The 21,926-nt window shown below is 42.1% G+C and overlaps 1 protein-coding gene across 6 annotated transcripts in view; it reads left to right on the top strand.

Moving 5' to 3' along the window:
* Positions 1-16,016, top strand: part of LOC100120748 (neuropeptide CCHamide-1 receptor) — a 48,452-nt gene extending 32,436 nt beyond the window's left edge. For 4 of the 6 annotated variants that reach the window (XM_031931782.1, XM_031931783.1, XM_031931781.1 and 1 more), the window contains 5 exons: positions 587-720; positions 863-1,036; positions 4,368-4,618; positions 11,697-11,953; positions 15,219-16,016. In XM_031931782.1, the coding sequence (XP_031787642.1) occupies positions 587-720; positions 863-1,036; positions 4,368-4,618; positions 11,697-11,952 (815 nt within the window). In that variant the 3' untranslated portion in view covers position 11,953; positions 15,219-16,016. Of the gene's footprint in view, positions 1-586; positions 721-862; positions 1,037-4,367; positions 4,623-7,421; positions 8,148-11,696; positions 11,954-15,218 lie in introns of those variants that run through there. The other 2 variants (XM_031931784.1, XM_008218714.3) reach the window with 2 other exon arrangements.
* Positions 16,017-21,926: the final 5,910 nt, after the last annotated feature.

The following is a 21,926-nucleotide window of genomic DNA, read 5'->3' as shown; positions in this document are numbered from 1 at the left end:
ACTCCTAGAGGGATGGGGTAATCCCATTTGCTTCATGTGCCGGAAGATATGGCTTTCTTCCGCGAAATTTGAATCGCGAGCGAGAGGAGTATTTTTTTTTCTTTCTACTCTCGAGTTGAAAAGAAAAGCGAGCTTAAAGCTCTTTTTTATAGAGTTGAAGACAATCAAGGGTGTGTGTTATATACAGTCATAATAACCGTTTGCTTTCGAGTAGTGACAGATAGTACACAACAACGCCGCGGGTAAACAGTAAGGTCTCTTTAGGATGCAGCGCCGGAGGGCTTTCTATTTCAGTTCGTTTGTTTATTGAGAGTATTGTTTTCAGACTACGCCGGGCTTCAATGTATAGACACACAGAGACAGCGTAGTTCGTGCTCTATTTTGACGATGTGATGGAGGGAAACATCTGAAAATTACATTATCTAAGAGCTTTTTATAATATTCAACAAGAACCGTTTAATAAGTGTCAGAGCCATAATCATCTCGCGTAGGAATCTAATTAAGCCACAGCTTACATACTCAGCCCTCGTCGTCGCTTGCGCAGATCGATATTAATTCGCGCGAACGATAAATTTCGAAATTTCAGGTGGCGGCAAACGAGCGACAAGATTCACGATGGTGGTGGCGACACTGATATGGCTCCTGGCGATATTTTGCGCCATACCAGCCTCATTTTCCTACATCCGCGTGTTCAGGGTCAACAAGAACGTCACGTTCCTGGTGAGATAGCACTTGCGCCCGCGCGAATATCTCATTTGGAGTATGTTCAGCCCTCGCGGCGCGCACTCCGGCTATAATTATCATAGCCGCGTATAATATACATACAGGAGGCCTAATGTTGCCTTACCGTTTGCCTCCGCAGACCTGTTATCCCTTTCCGGAGGAGTTTGGCCCGAACTATCCGAGAACTGTCCTTATCTGTCGCTTCTGCATCTTCTACGTCTTCCCGCTGAGCATCATAGCCGTTTTCTACATGCTAATGGCGAGGCACCTGGTGCAGAGCACGAGGAACATACCCGGCGAGATGCAGGGCCAGGTGAGTAGGGCTTTTAGCTTTTATTACGTAGTTCGACTATTATGCGCGACAAGCTATTTCCATTCAAACTTTAGCTTGCGTGCACTGCGCATGTATATATAGACCTACATTGCCGTGGAGCTTTGTCGAGGGCGCATTGATTACCATATAAATTATTCGGCATAAGAGGGCTCTAACGTTGAAGATACAGAACTCAGCTGCGTGTTAGGATATTTTTTTTTTTTTTAAACTAATTCATCTATTATCCTACGGTTTTCATTGAGAGCGCGCGGTTAATGCCGTTACGATCGATTTTCCATTCAACACCACTTGCTAATTGATGCTCGTCCCACTTGGCTTGTCGCGTATGAAAAGTCCTATTTTCAACTTTCTTAACTCCGGCGGCTTAACACTGTTTCAAATTCGTACCGTTAAACTTTTACAACCGCGAATTAGGTCTCTTGAAATTAAAATCGTATGGCACGACTGTTAGTATTTGACAAACAATAACTACAACTTGCTGCGACTTATTTGAAATTCTAACTTCGAACTGTGCTTTTGTTTTGTTCGAAATACAAATTTCGTACGTAAGCTATATGCAAACGAGCGAGTACAGGCATTACATTGGTTTCATTTATGTAGTACCTATTATTTTATCGCTACAATCACAAACAGCTTGATTAAATCGATCGGGAACAATTCTGACTTTATGAATATGCATCGTAAGGCATTTCCAAAATCATAGAGCATAATTATCTATCCACTTTGCATAACGATTCGAATAACCAATATCGTTCCGATTAGATTACCTCAACGCGTACTTCGGCACGTTTTACTAGCAATCCACGTTTCCGCACGTTGCTCTGTAGTACCTGTAATTTTGTTTAATTCAAGTCCTCCCCTTTACTCAAAGGAGACCAACCGCATTGAATTTCCTCATAAGTACAAAGCACGATGTGGTTTTACGGGCAACCGATTTTCCCGATTTCGACCCACCGACCCTGAGCGTCTTCGCTTTGTGCACGTTAAACCCTTTGCGGTATTCGGATAAGCTTCTCCAGAATTCGACTGCAAAACGCGAAACCGAGTACTATGCATTCTTTTATCACCGATTTTGCCGTATCAATTCGTTCGAACTGTTTTCAAACAAATGAAAAGCATTCTTCCGATACCGAAAAAACCTTTCAAGAGATTTCGCTATCGCTATTTTACGCTGGCAAAAAGCTACAGCGGAGGGAAAGAAGCGTTGAATAAACAAACTAAATCATAGCCCGCAGCGAATTCCTTTTTATTCATTCTCACGCTCCGATTCAATTGAAATCGAAATCTTACACGTTCCAACTGCACAGCCCGGACTATCGCGTTTTCATCCCTTGCACATTTTTTTTTTCTCTCCCCCGGCGATGCAGCTCCTCGATTCTCCGCACTTTATCTCTTGCGCGACACATTACTATATAGCAGCTCCGCGTTTCTCCGCCTGGAGCTTTCGCGTTTTCTAAAGCCTGGCCGGTCGCCAAAATCGGAATCCGAACAATAACAACAATAACGAGGGCGCAAGCAAGCAAGCACTGGTGGAAAACGAGCCTCGTAAAAGATCGCCGCCCGCGCGAAACGACAGGTCGTTAAGTATTAATCACAATAAGCGAGAGACACGCCGCCAGGCGACTTTGTGGCTTCGCGCATTCGCTCCTCTCGGATTTTCAATTATTTATCAGCGAATTAAACGGCCGTTGAGTCGAGCTTTATTGCCGAGTGGATAACGAGGAGCTCCTGGGAATTTGGATTTCCGTTAGGTACATTCGCGTCGAGCGAGTCTTAATTAAACGAATTGAGATGATGCTGATGGCGCTTTTATGAGCTTTCGCTGATTGCCGGGGATTGTTTCGATTAATCGAGGTGTAAATACATAATATTGCCAAGTTTATAGCTATATAGCTTTAAATTTAGTTATTCTCGTCGCGCGCAAAATTTAAATGAAAATCTCCGCGCAAGCTCGTCACATTTCTTCTCAGCAGCGCAGTAATTAGAGAATTTACACTTACAGCACGCGGACAAGTTGAACGGCCGCAAAATGCGCGCGCGCGTTTTTTTTTTTTTCGAAATAAAATCAGTGACATAATACTCCTTTGAATTTCGCAGAACGTAATAACGCGCTTTGCGCTGGAAAAAAGAGAGCAGCAAGCATTCTAATTGCGTAATTAAAAGTTTAAAAGGGATTATGCCTCAACGGACCGAACCGGAAGCAGGTGCAACGGCAATAAACGCGCGGGCAATTTAAAAGTCGCTCTCTTGGCGCAAACATCCAGTTTGGGCTTATATAAAAATAAAAATGTTACGAAAAATCCAGCGGATTACGCCGTAAAACTTTATATTGTTCCACGATATAAACCTCTCCGGCAATAACATATCATGATTTATTCACAAAGCACGTATACGCGCAGGGGAGAAATTGCTCGCAACGTCAAAAACGTCAATCAATCGCAGGGACGAACGCGCGCGCGGTGGGTTGATGCGCTTTATTGACATATTTTCATCGAGATAATTTTTACGACGTCGTAAAGGAGGAACTATTGTGTCCAGAGGATAGCTCTATAACAGGGCCATCGATATCGTCGTCGCGTTTCCTGCTGATTGAGCTCGCGTTCGATTTCCAATCGACTTTTTACGATTAGCCGCGAGGCGTATATCTGTCGCGAGGATTTGCCAGCGGCCGTTACGGCCATTTTTTAAGGCGATATTTCTCCTCGCAGGCTATCAGCTGATTTTAACGGCTCGTATAAAGCAATGTCGTATACATTTTTCAATAGGAATGTCGTGCGCTCTCTCTCTCTCTCTCTCTCTCTCTCTCTCTCTCTCTCTCTCTCGAATTATTTTGCAGCGCATGAAAATTACGACTCTACGCAAAGCTCTAGACGCGCGATAAATAATAATGCATTTTAATTCAAAGGAAGCCTCGTGTAGCCGAGTATTTCTAAACTTTCCTAATCCAGAGTCCGAAAACGCTTTATATTTCGTTTTCCCTCGCGTGCGTTGAATTCACAGAAGTTATGATTTAATGCAGCTCCAGCTGCAAATTTAGCGATTTCGCGCATCGCGATCATTAGAAGGAATTAAATTCTTTTCGCGCGCTTTTCACTCGAAAAATTCACGAAAAGTGAGCAACGTAGGAGGCATTAAATTTCGCATACAAAATAGAAATTTTTCGCGAAACGTCTCTCTTGGAGACAATTTTCCACCGCGTTAAAGCTCCACGACATCGGGCTTAACAAAAAACAAATGAAATAGCCTTTACCATTACGCTTCGGCGCTAACTCCCGACTCTCTCTCTCTCTCTTCCTCGTTGTTCGCGCAGGTGAAGCAGATAAAGGCGCGCAAGAAGGTGGCTAAAATGGTGATGGCCTTCGTGGCCGTGTTCGCGATCTGCTTCTTCCCGCAACACGTGTTCATGCTCTGGTTCTACCTGCACCCGAGCGCTCAGGACGATTACAACGCGTTCTGGCACTACTTCCGCATCCTTGGCTTCTGCCTGGCCTTCATGAACAGCTGCATCAATCCCATCGCGCTCTACTGCGTCAGTGGCACGTTCCGCAAGTACTTCAACAGGTAAGCTTTGTACCCGACTATCGCACTCGATTAAGCTCTTTCTCTCCCCGCAGCAGCAGCCTCTGCGTTCCCGTTGTGTATAAAACACATCTAAGAGGGAGAGCTTATGTCCTCCCCCTTTTGTATATAGCGAGCTTTCGCATCTGCGTCTTCCCTGTACACCCTACTGTTTCCCGACAGCGATTCCTCGTGTCCAGTACGTAGGTATTCCCGAGAGATATCGATTACAGTTTGGCCCGGTGTGATGTGGCAAATTAAATGAAGGATTGGCTGAGGGCCAAGAAAATGATCAAACACTCTAGGGCCGCGCCTTGTGATTTCTTTAATGACCCGCTATTAATTAACTCTTAATGTGTGTGAAGAGATAATTATTATCGATATGTCTGTAGCTTTTTTTTTTTTGTTTTTTACGACGTCGAAACGCAGACTTGTTGTAAGTAGCGCAGAACGAATTCAATCAGGCATCCCTTGGTTCAGACGTTTTAGTTCAGAAAATGATTACAAAAGTCGTACTGATACAATATTTTTTATACAAATCATTATTTTATTTTGTAAAGAATTAAATTTTTCAACTCGAGTAAATTTCGTACATATCCTTGTTTAAAACAAACTTACGTTAAGCAATCAAGCGCCGAAGTTTAAGCTAATACTTACCTACAGTGAATAATGTTATCAAGCGTCCACGTGCAGTAACTTGATTATTCGCGTACTCGCCGCTCGCGTCGACTGGAATTTTCTATATGTAGCTCTACTTTCTAATAAAAGCTTGTCTCAATTTTCTTCCACATTATTGTAATTTTCGTTCAATGAATGGATCGTTTCGCTTCCTATATAGCAGTCCTCGATTTTCATTTCAACAAAAAGTAAAAAAAGAAACCTTTTTCCAATACCGTGTTTTCACTGAGATGATCGATTATTCAATATAATTTTAAATAAAAATATTGACATTCTCGTAAAATCGGAATCTCACCTCTTTTTAGTTACAAGCGCACTTAAATTATAAACTCAGTATAATTAAGCCGGAGCAACAAATTAAAATTATTTTACGACATTTTGATGGCAAAGGCATTGTAAAATTTTACGATTTTTACAAAATAATTTACAAGTTATATAAACCGTCAAATTTATGCAGCTGTAACAAATATGCTTTTGCATACTTTGGTATTGAAATTTATATCGAAACTTACATACTATTCTGTACCAAACTTTGTTGATGGGGTTTCAGAACTACTTCATCATTTACGAAGCTATGTATGTACAATCGGCTGTACACCGTGAATAAGCGTGCTAAAAATATGTTGCTTTAATTTACTTTTAATTTACTTTTAAATCGTGCAAAAAGTCATGACCGGACGTTGTGAAGCCAAGATAGGAGACATTATGTGATTGGCTCATGTAATGCGCATGCGTGTAAGTCGAGAAGTCTAAATGTTTTTGAGGTTATGGCACGCAACGCGCACTGTTCAAAATCTAATTTCCCTAAAAAAACAGCTAAAATCTTTTGTATGTATAAAAATTTAATCGGGATCGCCTTCCTCACTAGTACACCTATATATAACCTACGAGCTGCTAATCTACTCGCAACACGTATTCTCTGTATGAGCTGCGTAAATACACGCCGATCTTCGGGTCTCGGTATACACGCACGGCAAGCGCACGTAATCCGCCAAAGGGATAGTCCTGCAGTCTAAATGCCGATCAACGTAAGTGGCTACATGTGCGTCTCTGTCTTAGTCGGAGAAGTGCTTGTCGTGCGTCAACGGACCATACGTGTTTATCCTCGGGTAGTATTACCATCGCCAATCTGGAAAATGACGTTCCTTCGTAACTGATTGCCATTCTACTGATGAACGCGTATGTACATAGGGGTACAAATAAACCACGCTTTAGTTATCTATACATGCACAAGCCGATTGATTGCGATGCTTTTTTTTGTTTTTATTCTTTCTCAATCAGTCGAGCAATTATTGAATGAAATCTTCGGACGCGCGCAATGCAATCAATTCATAACGCTTTGCTGATTATTTGTGATAGAATGGCAAACGCTCTCATTATACGGAACCATGAAACTCGGGAAGTCGTTGGAGGTTTGTAGTTAAAGCAGGCGATATTTTAGTACAATCACGCCTTTATAATAATTTCTTGCTTCTAAATAGTAATCACGTTATCAATCGTACAGAAATAAGCATTTTAAAGTAGAAATTCATCGTCCTGTGACTGTAGGCAGTGTGTAGATTCATGAAGGGCATCATAAAGAGAAAATTCTAATGAACTTTTCAATTTGTGCGTATACTTAAGGGAGTTCTCTTGGTTTTGATTTAAAAAGCAGATTTTAATAAAATTTAGTGGGCTAGTAAATATTTTATTATTTACGTTTAGGCTCTTACACACCCGGTCTTACGGGAAGTCATAATAATTTATGGATTTTACAGATCCTAAAAAGCAGTTTGTAACACGAATTTTTAAACAATAGGATAAATAGCTGAGAAATAATTATTGCTTTTAAAAACTACCATTGGATACCTCTAATCAATACAAAAAAATTAGTTGAACATGAAAATGTACATTTAACTTCAAAAAGTGAGTCAAATCAGCTTCCATATAAAACTTTGTATTAATAATTAGAACAAATCGACATGTTTTATTTGGATGTATGATTCTTATTTAGTGTACCGTCACTAGAACGGCTTCTTAAATAAATGTTACTTCGTAGATAAACAAAATACATAAAAAGCCTTCATTTTGACTAGTTCAGTATCGAGAGAACTCCCTAAGGACGCGGTCGTCTCAATTTTTTTGTCAGTTTTTTTGTCTAACGACAAAAGTTTTCGTCTTGGCCACCTTGCAACAGCTAGAGTTGGCGGAAAACAAAGTTTTGGGCTTGGTGATGTGTCACACTCGAGAGTTGGCTTTCCAAATCAGCAAGGAGTACGAGAAATTCATGCAGGATCCAGGAGGTCTACGTGGACGACGAAGCCAAGCTCACCCTTCACGGATTACAACAGCATTATCTCAAACTCAAGGAGAAGGAGAAGAACAAGAAGCTCTTCGAACTCCTGGACGAGCTCGAGTTCAATCAAGTGGTTATTTTTGTGAAATCCGTGCAGAGATGCAACTCGCTGACCCAGCTTCTGACAGAAGAGAACTTCCCGACGATTGGCATCTGCAAGGGAATGACGCAAGAGGAGCGATTGACCAAATATCAGTCGTTTAAGGATTTCCAGCAGAGAACCCTGGTAGCCACAAATCTGTTCGGTCGATGCCTGGACATCGAGCGCGTGAACATCGTCTTTAACTACGACATGCCGGAAAATTCTGACACGTACCTCCATCGAGTGGCTCGAGCTGGACGATGCGGCACTAAAGGATTGGCCATCACCTTTGACTGCGATGAAGCAGACGCCAAAATTCTCAACGACGTGAAAGAAAGATTCGACGTAAACATCGCCGCACTACCCGACGAAATTGACTTAGCTTCTTATATTGAGGGACGATAAATTAAAATAAATAAAAATTAATTATCAACTTATATCAAAATCTACTGTTTTACCTAAATGTATCCTCCTTTCATCCTTACCAGTATACGCCTATTGTAATTTATATTTTATTATAGCACAGCGCATTGAAATTGGACTATAGGTACTGCAAGGACCTTTTCGTATACAAATTAAAAAAAATGATTTAAAGAAAAATTTCACCGTACTGCTGAATCACTCCGAAATCTCGGTTTATCTCAAACGCCGGCTTGCCTACCCTCGCTCAATTATTCGCATAAATTTTGCAAATAGCATTCGAACACGCGCGCATTTCATCCTCCCCCGTGGCGAATAATGAAATTACGCGATCCGCAGAAATAACTCAGTAATAATAAAATCGAGTCGGCTCGACGCTCTAGACAGCAAGATTAATTATGACGCTCGGAAATTCAGAGGAGGATTTGGAAAAGAAGACGACAGGCGGATGCAGGCTTCGCGCGACTCGGCAAAGCCCGAAAATCCGTGGGATGCTTTGCGAGCTCCTCTATACCGCTGCGTGAATGTTTTATCAGGTATCCCGTATTCCCGAGGCGCGTGTATATAGGTATAGAGAGAAGCGCACGAGGCGAGAAATCGGAACCGCCCTGCCTCTCTCTCTCTCTCTCTCTCTCTCTCTCTCTCTCTCTCTCGCTCGCTCTCTACGTGGTCGGCATAAAAGTGCTGTGCTGCTGCAGAAGTCTCGTTTTATACGAGCATTACGTCGATTAATTCAAATGACCGCCGTGTCAAATACGCCCTCGCGCAGCTTTTCTTTCTCATTTCCTGCGCATGTCGGCGCGTTTTTGCCTCGTTTGATTTTCATGGATATCTCTTTCTCTGAACTGCCGTTTTATTTCCATTTTTTTCCTTTCTTTACTATTCAAACGCGAGATTAATGGCCCTTTATTGCACTTACAAATTGATGGATGTCTGATGTCGCGTGTGGAAATTTAATCGGTCTTCGTTTCCAGCACTAAAACGCGTATGCGTGTTTTTGAATGCACTTTTTTCGTTATTCATTTTTTTCTCGTTCGCTCTAGTTTTGAAAATTCGAAATTGATCAAAATGCTGTGGTTATAAATCAGTTTGTCGGATAGGTGCTGCATCGGTCTCAATTATGAAATTTTCATCCAGTCAAAAAGTTTGATAAGCGGGAAACTTGCCGCGCGGTTTATTTTTCCTCCATTTGCAGTCGAAGCTTAAAATCCGATACTTTACTCGCCGCTAGTATACACGAGACTGAGAAGTTTGCCGAGTAAACGACGTCTCTTGCAGATTTTAGAAGCGAAAAATCTTTTGCCGCAACGAGCCGAGATCGTTTTCGGCCTTGCGAGTGGATTTTAGTTGGTTTAGCGAATTTAATTTGGCCGGTCTTGGGAATTCACGTTGGATCAATTATACTCTTAATTAAGGACGTTTGAGTAAAAAAAAGGAACGTATATCATAGTATGATGTATTCGCTTTTCAAACTCTCCGAGAGTAGCTTTGTGAAGTGTAACGCGAGTAGAGTGTCAAAGTTGAAATTAATTAAAAGAACACTTGATTTTTAAATGTTTGTCGGTGCAGTAACTTATGAGCTTTTCTCCTTTAATAGCCGTAAAACTTCATTGTCGGCATGAAGTTTCATTATTTTATTCGCAAACTTGTTAAATTTCTGCTTGCAATTAACAAAAACAAAAACTTCCTTACTTTGCTTACACTTTCCTATTACTCGTACTGACTTTCAATTAATCCATAAATGCGCAAAGCTAAAATAAGGACTCGAATCAACAGTGTACAAACAGAATTATAGGTACACACGTACAAGCAGAGCACGATCCCTTCGCCTTCCCTACACTCGATATTCTGCGGTTCTTAGTAATTTCGAATCGAGGTGTGTTCCTCCCTCATATGCTTCTTCGAGCGTAAGTCCAGCTTTTCCTTTGATCCTGCGGCGACCTTTCAACGCCGAGAGTCAGCGAGAAGGATTCGATGCGACTGGAAAATCAATGTGTGCACGTGACTTCTCTCTTTTTGCGATTTTTCGTGAGGTTTGCCAAGGGAAAATAAAATTGATCAGCTTTTTTTAATTATTTTCTGCCTTTATGCGTGTTATCGCAGATGATCGTATTGAATTTAATATAGGATTGTGTGTTTATTTGTAAAATACGATCATTACTGTTTTGATCACGTGTTAACGTCGAAATATCAAACATGAATATGAATTAAGGTTATTCGCAAATAGTTAACGCACGTGCTTAATTGATTTGGATAAATATGATACGCACGCAAATTTCAATGTAATTGTTTGTGATTTCATTCACACATATACTCATCAAACAAATATTAGTCATCCATGAAACACTACACTTCAAACTGTAATGTCGCCTTTCGAAATACCAGTTATATTTTGTTAATAAATTCGCAAAAAATGACATATAAACTTTACAAGCATCGCGTAAAGTACTCAGTCTTTGAGAAGCAATATCTCGTACAACGACATCGTCGCGAACTACACGGATTAACCGAGATTCTCAGCTAATGTCAGGACTAAAACAAAGTCTCGAGAGGCTGCTGCAGACGAAGGGAACGAGAGGAGGTATATAGAGATAGGGCCGGGTCGAGTTAACCGGATTTAGACGCGGTTAGCAAATTGATGGCTGATCGTGTGGCAAATCGCTTTAGAAACAGCAACTTAAGTGCGGCTATCTCGGCGTATCAGAAAACGCTCGCCACACGCCCGGAGAGTTCGCCTCTCTTTATTTGCCGTTAAATGCCTTGACAGCAAAGATAGAGAGAGGGAAAATTCAATGAAAAGCCAAGTAGACAACCTCCATATAGATCACGTCCATATAGCCTGCGAATCCCATCGTTAAAAACTTCCAAACTATCCCCCTGTTAAAAAATGATGTACTTCGAATTTTCGGCGGCACATTTATTGCTTTCTCTTTTATTGCGCGCCGAGGGTTTGGGTCCTACGCAGGGCTATAAACCTATCGCCCCGTCGCCGACGCGGTGGCCGACCCAACGACGACGCTGTCGAAGTCCGAAGGGCCTAGGGTATAGGGATAATCCTTAACAGATTTCGAAAACTCTGACAGTAGTTTCCCTAATTCTATTCACTTGAGTTATAATTAATAAATATTCTATCCTTATTTTTCTGCTAAACCGAATTGCATTTATTTTGCTTAAAGCTTAAGCATATAAATTCAATACCCCCATCAACAATGAAATAAAAAAACACTCGATCCGCCAGCAAACTATAACGCTGACATTCCAAAAGCTCTTCCCGCCGTATGTATCATTCAACGGTCATAAAAGCCACTTGCGAAACTTTCGCTTCTGTATCGAAAAACCATATACAGCGAAGCGAAAGAGTATTATATCCCCCGCAAAATCCAGCCAATACACATCCAAAACTTTCGTCCATTTGCCTCGTCGGTTTGCGGCATCAGTGCGAGAGTGCGAGAAATCCAATGACGCATTCGATATCTACAGCCGACGCTAATGACCGTACACATACATATAGTATAAGTCCCGCAGAAGAGCAGCGTCGCAAATGACAATCGGATTCTGGTCGGCAGGTACCTGATGTGCTGCTGCTGCTGCGCATCGGCCCGCAGGCGATCGTCCATTTCCGGCTCGAATCGACGAAACCAGAGCTTCTCGTTCACAACGTCGCGCAGACATACGAGCTCTCGACGCGGTCAGCAGAGTGTCATTCACATGCCCACCTGGCAGACGACGGGCAACTTCACCGATGCCAGAGGACGCTGCACCACCCAGGAACAGGAGACGACCGTCACGGTCTTTCAGAATGGCCTGGAACAACGGATATGAGGTGGGTTTCGATTACCAGTGTGGCCTTTTTAATTTTTTTTTTATTTTTTTTAATGTTAAATTTATACCCGTTCGTTCAGGGCCTTGACTAATTGCACGGTGCAGTGCTTTAAATGCCGCGAGGAATTAGCATTTTGATCCGCACTTTCGAGCTATTAGGTGCTCGCTCAAATAAATATGCATGAGCCGCCGCGTATGCTAATGCGGGGAAATATAACAATAGGGCGACGATTAATATTTCTACGTTTAAGCGTCTCTGACCGAATGAGATAAACGAATAGGGAGCAGTTTTCCAATGCATAACAAATTTTTCCATAAACGGATTTAAAATTATTTTCAATTAATTAGGTATATACTTACTTCCTTCGATAGTCGTCAGCTCAGAGCTTGCAAAAGCTCGCTTTTTTTCGAAAGACCCCGTAAATCCGGAAAACGAATAAGCTCATTGCCGCTATATGCATATGATAAATATACATGAGCTCGCGGGCTCTCGACTCTTCTGGAAGCGCTCGTAAATTCTTTCAATAAATAACTAACCGTGAGGTCGAAAGTGTTCAGCTATTTCCCAACGCTTGACCGCAATCGCGCAGCATATGTCTAAAATACACTGTGAAAATTTGTCAAGAACGAAGTTTAATCTTTCGAATCGTCGGCTCACTCGTACAATCTGCCAGACTAGAAGAGAAAAGACTCTCGAAACAAAGGAGCCATATTAAAAAAAAAAAATAATAAAGTTTTAAATTTACGAGAGCTTCAGTCGAGTTCCGCGTCGCCGCGTGTACATTATAGTCTGGGCAGCATCAGTTTAAATTAATGCATAAATTCCGGAAAACAAGTGCGGAATCGGATATCGCGCGCGCGCCGCTCTCTAATAAAAACCAAGCCGCGTGGGCTAGATAAAAATCGCCTGGCTTAGCAGATTTAAGAGGCGACGAGATGCCGCCGCGCGTCTCTTGATTCCTTTTTTAAATTTTCAACCCTGCGCGAACCAAGAGCTTCTTCCTCTACTCATCCCTTTTTTCGCGAAGATCCTTTTAATTTATTTTACGGGAGCTTCCGGCAATATTCCCGAGCGCCTTGAAGAATATGCACTTCGTGATGTACGAGTTCTCGACTCGCTTTTAACAAACTCGACCTCGAAGGTGTTGGCGCGCGGGTAGGTCTTTGTTATATCCCTTTTGTACGAAAGTGTCACTACTGCGAAAGTCATTCCGTAACTTGGAGGATGAGATTGGAATAAATTTGCGCTTTCTTGTGTCGCTCGTGTACTTGAATAAAGCAGCGCTAATTTGGATTTGAGTGAGCGTTATTTCATCAACGCGATAACTTACATATAACGAAAGCAGTTACAACAATAATCCGGCTTTGTTGTTATTTAATTTATAGAGATAGAGAATCTGGTACTAATGACAGTAGACTCGACTCGAAATTCAATCCTTTAATACGTTTGTAATATCGAAATACTACCGCATACGCACGTGGGCATCGCTCCGAATAAAAGGGGAATCTCGTTGGAACGCCTCGGAGCAGGTTACGGAGATACGATATTTTTCATTAAAGGGAGCTTGCAGGTACGGAAGCTGCAGCTGTAATCTTTTTCGTTCCCGCATATCCTCTTAAAAGTAAACTCAACGATTATGCTGCAGTTCAATAAATCGATAAACGAAAAAGGCCATGACTTGACTTATCATCAACTTCCCCTATCAGCCCCCTACAAATACCGCGTAAAACAAGTTACGTGGTAACTGCAAGCTCGTCAGCATACCATCAAAGGATTCCGCGATAACCAACATACTCTCAAAATACTCGCAACTATCTCTTATCCTCTTGAAAATCTCCTCGTAGCTCCGGCAATAGCGCGCCACCCGCGCACTTCCGGTCCAAAAAAAATACCCACACTTTTTCTTCTCTCTCAGCTCTCGATCCCTCTCTCTCTCTCTCTCTCTCTCTCTCTCTCTCTCTCTCTCTCTCTCTCTTCTTCCGATCCGAATACATAATTCCGTCGATGTTGCGGGAGCTCGTAATGGAGTTCATCGAGCGATCGCACGCGCGCTCGTCGCGAAAGTGCGGCCTTAAATCTTTTTATACTCCGCCCACGCAAGTCCGCAGGCTTTAAAGTCGCGCGGTAGGAGCTTTCGTTTTACGAGAGCGATAAAAAAATTTTGTTTCGCGCCCTCATCGCCATCAGCAGCGGCTCAACTATGTATACTTTTCCGCGCCGCGGCGAATTAATTATCCCTCACGGTGGCGAGAGTGCGCGGTTATCGGTTGGGATACGCGCGTGTATAAACGGCGCAGCCATTATTATGGCTGAAACCGCGCGGGTGATTTAATGTCTGTCTCGCGGCTTTTTGGTCAAACAGAGCCGCTTGTTAAAGTCAACAGTCGCGTCGAGGGACGTTCATTAGTCAAAACGCTATCGGCTCGACTTTTTTGCGGAGGCTGACTATACATAATTGACGGTACACGCGCGCGCGTGTGTGTACTTGGAGATAATCGATTATTCGGGTGATTTTCTTTTTCAGTCGTCCCGCGCGTGCGGGTATACGTGCTGATTGTCGACAATCAGCCGCGCACTGAGTGCACCGCTGATCACTATGCGCTCGTATGTGCGATTTGTTTTATCATATAACGCACACACAAACGCCGGAAAGCCAACCATGAGCACAGTATGGGATGAATTGGCGAATCAAGCTCGAAGTTACGATGCGCGCGTGCGCTATACTATATACGCTATTTCGTAAATGTTTGCTTGTATCGCGCGGGTTATTTGCGCTTCTTCTCATCTTTGTTATTCCCATGGATTCCTATATAGATTTCATTTCTCTGGTCGCGTAAATAGCGGATGAAACGCGCGGGTAAATAATAAATGGAAAGAGAGAGAGAGAGTATAGAATAAGCTCTCGGGAATAGAATATATATATATATATATATATATATATATATATATATATATATATATATATATATATATATATATAGAATAAGATGCGCGCGCTCTCGGGATAAAATAACTGCAGGAAAACTTGTAATCTAATATTTTTTATGCTCCACGCGCTCGGAGGAAGCCACGAGGTTGTATAAGTTCGAAAGTTTTTATACGCGGGAAAAACTCGATGAGGTATATCAAGCGCGTATTAGTCTGATAACACTGCAGCGAAGTTGTATAATAGACTTGAAATTTGTATGAGGGAACTAACTCTATTAGCTATACTTTATATCACAGCCTGTAATTACTTCGAAGGTATAATTGGGCCTTTTTCCAGATCAAAGTTTTCGGAGCGTCCATTGGAGGATCCAGAGACCAAACAATCACAATCGAATGATGGAAAACGCCATTGTGGAGGACGAGATCATCACGTTCCTTTCGCCGCCCACGCATCAAGCGATGCGACGATAACGATAACAATAATTATTATGTTCTAGAGTATTATGTAACGAACTGAAGACAAACGCATCAAGTGTGTAAATAATATTGCCGTTGACTGTTAACACGCTTCTATTATACTATATACATTTATAGATTTTACGACATCTCGTGAAGATCGACTTTACAATATATTCTAAATTATAAGAAAGTTTCCGGCCCAGGTAAACCCATCGGTGAGTGGATTACGTGTACCAAGACTTTGCGAATCCATCGTGAAGGGGAGAAGCTATGCGCGACTAAATAAGTAACTCATATATATGCATTATAATATCAATGTCATAATAATTATACATGAATAATGTAATGTTTACTTATTGTTATATACTTTTTAAAAATCGAAAGAACCAATCTACGATTATAATTATAAGTATATCCGTGCAGTATTGCATATTTTTACTGTTACCGACCAAAATTTCGACGTACACATTATAATATATACGCATATAATAATATCGACGTATACATGTATACACATTACACACACACACACACACACACGGATCTCATTGTGCTGAAGAAAGTGAATCTAGAAACTTAACGTAATCGTTCCCATTGCGCGATAATAAGGTGTATAGTTTTTAAATAAAACACGTTCAAATAACGTTTTTACAATAAAGCTTCCCTTATTTATTCATTGCACTGTGCACAGAAGCAAGTTATTCCGAGCAACCTTTCACCTCAAGGGAAATATATAACGTCTTTCAACGCAAGGGATTATAATATACATACGCGCGGCGTAAGTCTACTGCACTTCAAGGCTTATCGAGCTTTCGGGTATATATACCAGCGCATCATATATCGATTGCAAACCACTCTTGCAATATAGTCCTCTGTTCATCAAAGTCGCCGGCCTATTCACAGCCTCGATATATTTCGCGATAAGCCACTATCCTACACACACACACCAAATATAATCCGGAAGCCTATTCATATAACACGTAAATTACAAGGCCTCTCGATAATGACGAGCTTTCGTTTATACCGTCGATAGGTATGCGATAATTAAATACCGAATTATATCCCAATCGAATTACGAAGAAAACATATAATATATATTTTAATTAAAGCTCACGCAAAAATTTTATCCGAACTCACGGTTGTGAAGCAATTTTTAATCAAGCTTCCGCGGAACTTGAATTAAAAAACTTTCTGCGTGCGCTCGAGCGCTGCTAGATATCAAAATACCGGAATATACGAAAGCAAAATATATATTCCGGGATACATCCTCGTAATAATCATTCGTTCCCTCTGCTAGGCTTCTCTGTTTATCGCCGTGTAACTTTGATCCTGATTAACTTTCCAACTCGGCAGAGTCGGGTCTTGATTTATGAAAAAAAAGAGAGAAAAGCTTCCATAAACTCTTGCTCAGAGCTTATTTAGCGCCCTTTTTCGCAAACCTTTTTCCACCTGGCGCCAACTTGTCAAGAGTCTATATCCAGTCTTGTTACACGCGTATAATTCTTCTACTAAAAAGTTTATCAACCGACGGGATTTGCTCATACGAGCGAACTTTTTGTAGCCAACTTGTTCGCGACTTTTCCCTCGTTGTGTACTTATATCCCCGGCGTAAATCCACTTCCAAATCAGTTTAGCATCGGAGATAAAAGGAGAGACGGTATAATTTATCTTCATCGCGATGGAATCTGCAGCAGATCGAGAAACAGCCTGTGAATGAAGAGCCATTACTACGAGGATAATTATATTCCACAGCTATATAGCGATAACGCAAGCGTCAGGCAAAGCTCTCTCTCTCTCTCTCTCTCTCTCTCTCTCTCTCTCTCTCTCTCTCTCTCTCTCACTCTGTAGGAAGGCGAAACGGAGTCGATCTTCCGACAAAGCCACAGCGTGATGCTCTTTAGCTCGTCCTCCCCTTCGTTTCACGAAGGACGCACTATATACACAGAGAAAGAGCGAGCGAGACGCGCGCCTATGCCATCCGCGCTGCGCAATAATGGCGCCGTCTGAAGCACATACCGCCATAATATCCCTCCGAGTCATCAGGAAATTGGGAAGTTCTTGTCCTTGCAACGTCTGCGGATAATGGGGCGCAGCAGCCGGAACCGCTTCCAGGTCCACTTTTATTCCCCGCAAGCTCTCCGACGAGCTTTACACTATATAGCAGCTACTGTGTAACCGATAGCTATACATGGAGCATCTGTTCCCTGCAGATACAAGAGGGATGCTATAGCTATATACGTATCGAGGACGCGGATCTCTTCTCATAAATTATGGTCCCGATAATCTCCAATTCTGATAAGCGCGCGCGCGCTGTGCTCTCGGAGCAGCTTGGTTATATAGCTCAGTGGCCACGTGTTGATAGAGATGTGAAACATGAGGTGAGCTAATATTTGGCTAGGATAGCTATGTAACGCAATTTGCTCGCCTTGCTACTTTTAATCAATCGCCTATCGTACCGGGAATTGTTTTAATACGCTATATATGTATACGCAAGAGTTTTTCAATTAGTCGCATTTCGTCGACGAGCATCTGCGACTCTGTTTTTCTCTCGTTAAAACAAACCGCATGAAAGATTCATATACTGAGAGAGCGAATATAAATCACGGCTTATCAGTATCATTTCAATAAGAAAAAGTTGCTTCAGAGAGAGGTATCTTAAAGAATGTTACCCGAGGGACGCGGGAGCTTTCCCCGCCAACAGCTTCGAGAGATAAATAGTCCAAGATCTGCATCGACGCGTAATTTATTTGAATTAAAAAAAAAGTGATACTCTCCGACTTTCTCCTTATATGCGAAAAAAGAGTCATAAGGGGGAAAAGCGAGCTTGTAATCACGCATCGCCGAATGTGGTCAGACGCGCTGCGGCTATTTACCGCGTTTCCTGTTCTTATATTCGGGAGATATTACAGCTCTTTTCAGTTTCTCATTTTATTATACGTGGACGCGGAGATGACAAAAAATTACCGCACCTAATCCGCGTGATCTACGCAAAGTGCCTTGTTTTCCCACCAGCAAACAGTACAGGGACAAAAAAAATCTGTTTCTGCTCGAAGCAGGCGGCAGTTTATCTTTCGCAAGGACGACCTCTCCTGCGTACTCCAACCAGTAATGAATTTTCATCCCTGCTTTCAACAGACATCACAAACCTATTCAGAGTTTGAAGAATAAGTAAAATCTATCCGACCATAATCATCCAAGAATACACGACGCTCATCGATTCTAATCTTTCCGCAAAGCGTGTCGCATTCGTATACAGTACAGTGACGCACACAGATCCGTCTCTCGCACCCTACGGCTTTTCATTTCAAGCTCGTGCTTGCGCAGATAAGCGCAAATCCCCGAGATAGGGACAAAGCGGCCTCGTGCTTTGGCAAATGATTTTTCAGTCGATCGAATTACGCGGCGCGCTCGCGTAAGATCGAGATCGAAATTTCCGACGCGCGCGAGAATGAGATGACGAAGAAAAAAAGAGAAGAGAAGGGAAAGATCGAGGGGTGGATAGGGACGGGAAATTGAGTTTCCCGCGACAATGTTACACACGAGCTTTTTGTGTGTGTGTGTTGAGAAGAGTGCAGAGGATCGGTCGAAAAAGAAACGTCGCGTCGACGGGACGAATGACGCGGGAGGCGATCCCCTAAACGTGGTGTGCGTGTCGTATATTGCCTCGGAGGAGATGCAAGAGAGGACGTTATTGAAATGTTTCGAATTAGCGTATAGCGAAGATGTATTTGGCGCGGTATAGTTCGGATGTATAACGATGGGCTGCGAGAAAAATGTATTATATACGAGCATATAATCGTTAAACATTTCGTCGATCAGCATCTAGTGTGCGTTTCTGCGCGAGACGTTCGTTTAGCTGGAAATGTGTTCCGTGTCAGTTTCCACGAAAAGACCGGCTAATTACGAAGCTAATTGCTACTCCCTGTACGTCGTGTAATTAAGTTTACTCGAAAAAGACGTATACTTTCGAACTTTAAACTAATTATCCGTGTACAAAGCACACGAGCGCAGCGATGTATATGCAGTAAATTTCCGTTCCGATGTATTCCGACTGTGGAAATTTTTCATGGAAAAGCGTGAAATACAAACGGGAAAAAAGCGCATCCCAGTTCCGAGAAGCACAGCGAATAGTCCGACGGTCGCGTGACTGCTGCGGGATGAATATGTCAAATACACACACGAGACAAGCTAATAAGAGCTTATGTATATGCATAGGACGTTCAACGCACTCGAAGGATCGACTCGAGAGCTTTGGCTCTGGTGTGCTTTATTAGATGACTTCCGTTTGTGTTAAATTTTACTGCCAGCTAAGAGAGAGGCAGAGCGAATATTAAAATACGCTACACATCCTTGACCTGAGCGAAAGCTCGGTTTAGCGCAGCATTGAAATTATTGCCATTCATCACGCGCTCTACTGTGCGCCGCCGAGAAACACATATATTTCTGGAGAACCGCATTTTTTTACGTTCTCGTTGGCTTTGAAATTTTAATCTGGTTAAATGCGGATTATTATCTTGTTAATATTTTGTGCCTATAATAGAGTTCCAGAATTATACGTTTGCAATGGATAGAATAACGGACTAAATTAACCTCTCGTCGGAAAATATCAAACTTCCGACAGCAGAAAGTTCTTCCGAAGATGCTTATTATGATCCCTCGGAATAGAAAGACGTCGTGGTTGGGTCGAGTGCTCGGACGTTCTTGATGAGCCACTTGTCGAAGTCAATAGCCGCGTCTCTTTCGCCTTCCGGACGAGAAGTTTGTTTTTAAGGGTCGCCGGCGACTATCAGACCGAAAGTTGCCATTAGGGATAATAGCTCTTGGTATAAGTAATTTGTTTAATTTTTTATCATCGTAACGGCCTGTTTTTCTTGCGGAAAAAGATAAAAATAACCAACTTGACAGTCCGTGAATAAACTCGACGAAAATATATCGAAATCTATATATCCCAACAATGAATAGGTCGACAACTGGCCGGCATTCGGACATCCAAAACCTCTACTGGCCAGACAAGTCGATGAAATTCCATTGAAAATCACTCCTTCACTATATCGAAAGCTCCAATGAAGCCGAAGAATAGAATGCAAGTGCCCGCGACGACTTTTGACGTCAAGTGACACTCCCAGGGCAGGTAAACAGCAAAAAAATCTGTCAATGGACGGGACTATATGCCCACACACGACACGGAGAGGATCTATAGGAGCGGCGCTCGAGGTCACGCGACAATATTTATGGAGCTGCGGTCGTGGCTTCATGGAACCGGAAAATTTATTTTTGCCCCTGTGCGTCGGCGTTTGAAAACCCATTTGTTTTATGTACTTGTTTTTATGTAGATGAATATTTGATTTGTCCTTTATAGTAAAAATTGAAAAAGAAATATTAAACTAAAAAAATCTAAGCCAAATTTTAATAAGACGTGGCAAGTGATAAAATTACATAGCGTTATAAACGTATAGTAAAACTTGTGCAATCGTGAAAGGGAGAGATATTTTGCGCAATGTCTCATCACTTAGATTGATAGCGTATAACAGGTAGATACAGGTAGATACGCGTTAACCACTCGAAACGGGACAGACACGTTGAAATAAGCGCGGTGAATCAGACTCGATAAAAGATGACCAATTGATAATATACGCGATTCCATCGAATGACTCAGACTTTTCAGACCTCCTTGCGTATTGTTACCATAAGTATTATCATAATATATTATTATAATAGAAGAATTAAAAAATTTTAATCGCGTTTTTATTTTCTCTGACGTAGATCGTCCGATAAATTCATTACGCGTATTCGTGCCAGCGGCACATTACAAAACCAATGACATTATAATGTGCAATAAAGTGCAAGCGAAGCTCTCTCTCTCCCTCGCGCCTGGACTCATTATCGCCTTTAACTCGCGCGCGCGCAGTAATTTCGAAACAATCAAAAGTCGGCCGTCGAAATTCGGGTAGACTCAATTAAAGACTCGATCTTCGTGTTTTCACTTGTTCGCCGGGGGCATAAGCTCGCGCACACGCGAAGCTCTCTCTCTCTCTCTCTCTCTCTCTCTCTCTCGCAGTTCAATTACACTTTCTCTTTCGGCGAATCAGTATAATAAACGATTTGATTATTATACAAACGCAATATAATATGTGTCCGACGAATTCGAATTGTTCGACGGAAGCGGTGGACGAGCATTTTGCAATCAACAATCGCGTTTGTTGCAATGGCGTAACGAGGACGAAAACAAACAAATCGGAGAATCGAGTGCAACGACACCCGCAGTCTCCCGATTGCGTAAAACGGAAAAGCTGTAGAAAAGAGCGTCGTCGTAGCAAAAGTGAAACTTTCGAGCATTTCGCGAAGGAAAGTCAGGCAAAGTGCGAGAAGAGCGATAAGTTTTACATGAAAACGGAGGAGAGTCGTGGAGATTTTTATCGCCTCAGCAGTCAAGATGATCGTTTCGAGAGTGAAAGTGTTCGGGAAGCTTCGAGTGGACTAATAAGTGGCTCCGATTACCATTATTACAGTTACCGTAAAAAGTGCCTCGAGTACGTCCACTTGTGCGTGAAATCCAAAAGAGCTTTCGGGCTTGGTTCTAACAACA

This window comes from Nasonia vitripennis, chromosome 5, assembly GCF_009193385.2.
Source record: "Nasonia vitripennis strain AsymCx chromosome 5, Nvit_psr_1.1, whole genome shotgun sequence".
NCBI lineage: Eukaryota > Metazoa > Arthropoda > Insecta > Hymenoptera > Pteromalidae > Nasonia > Nasonia vitripennis.
The sequence above is the reverse complement of the archived record's forward strand: the minus strand, read 5'-3'. Positions and strand labels throughout refer to the sequence as shown.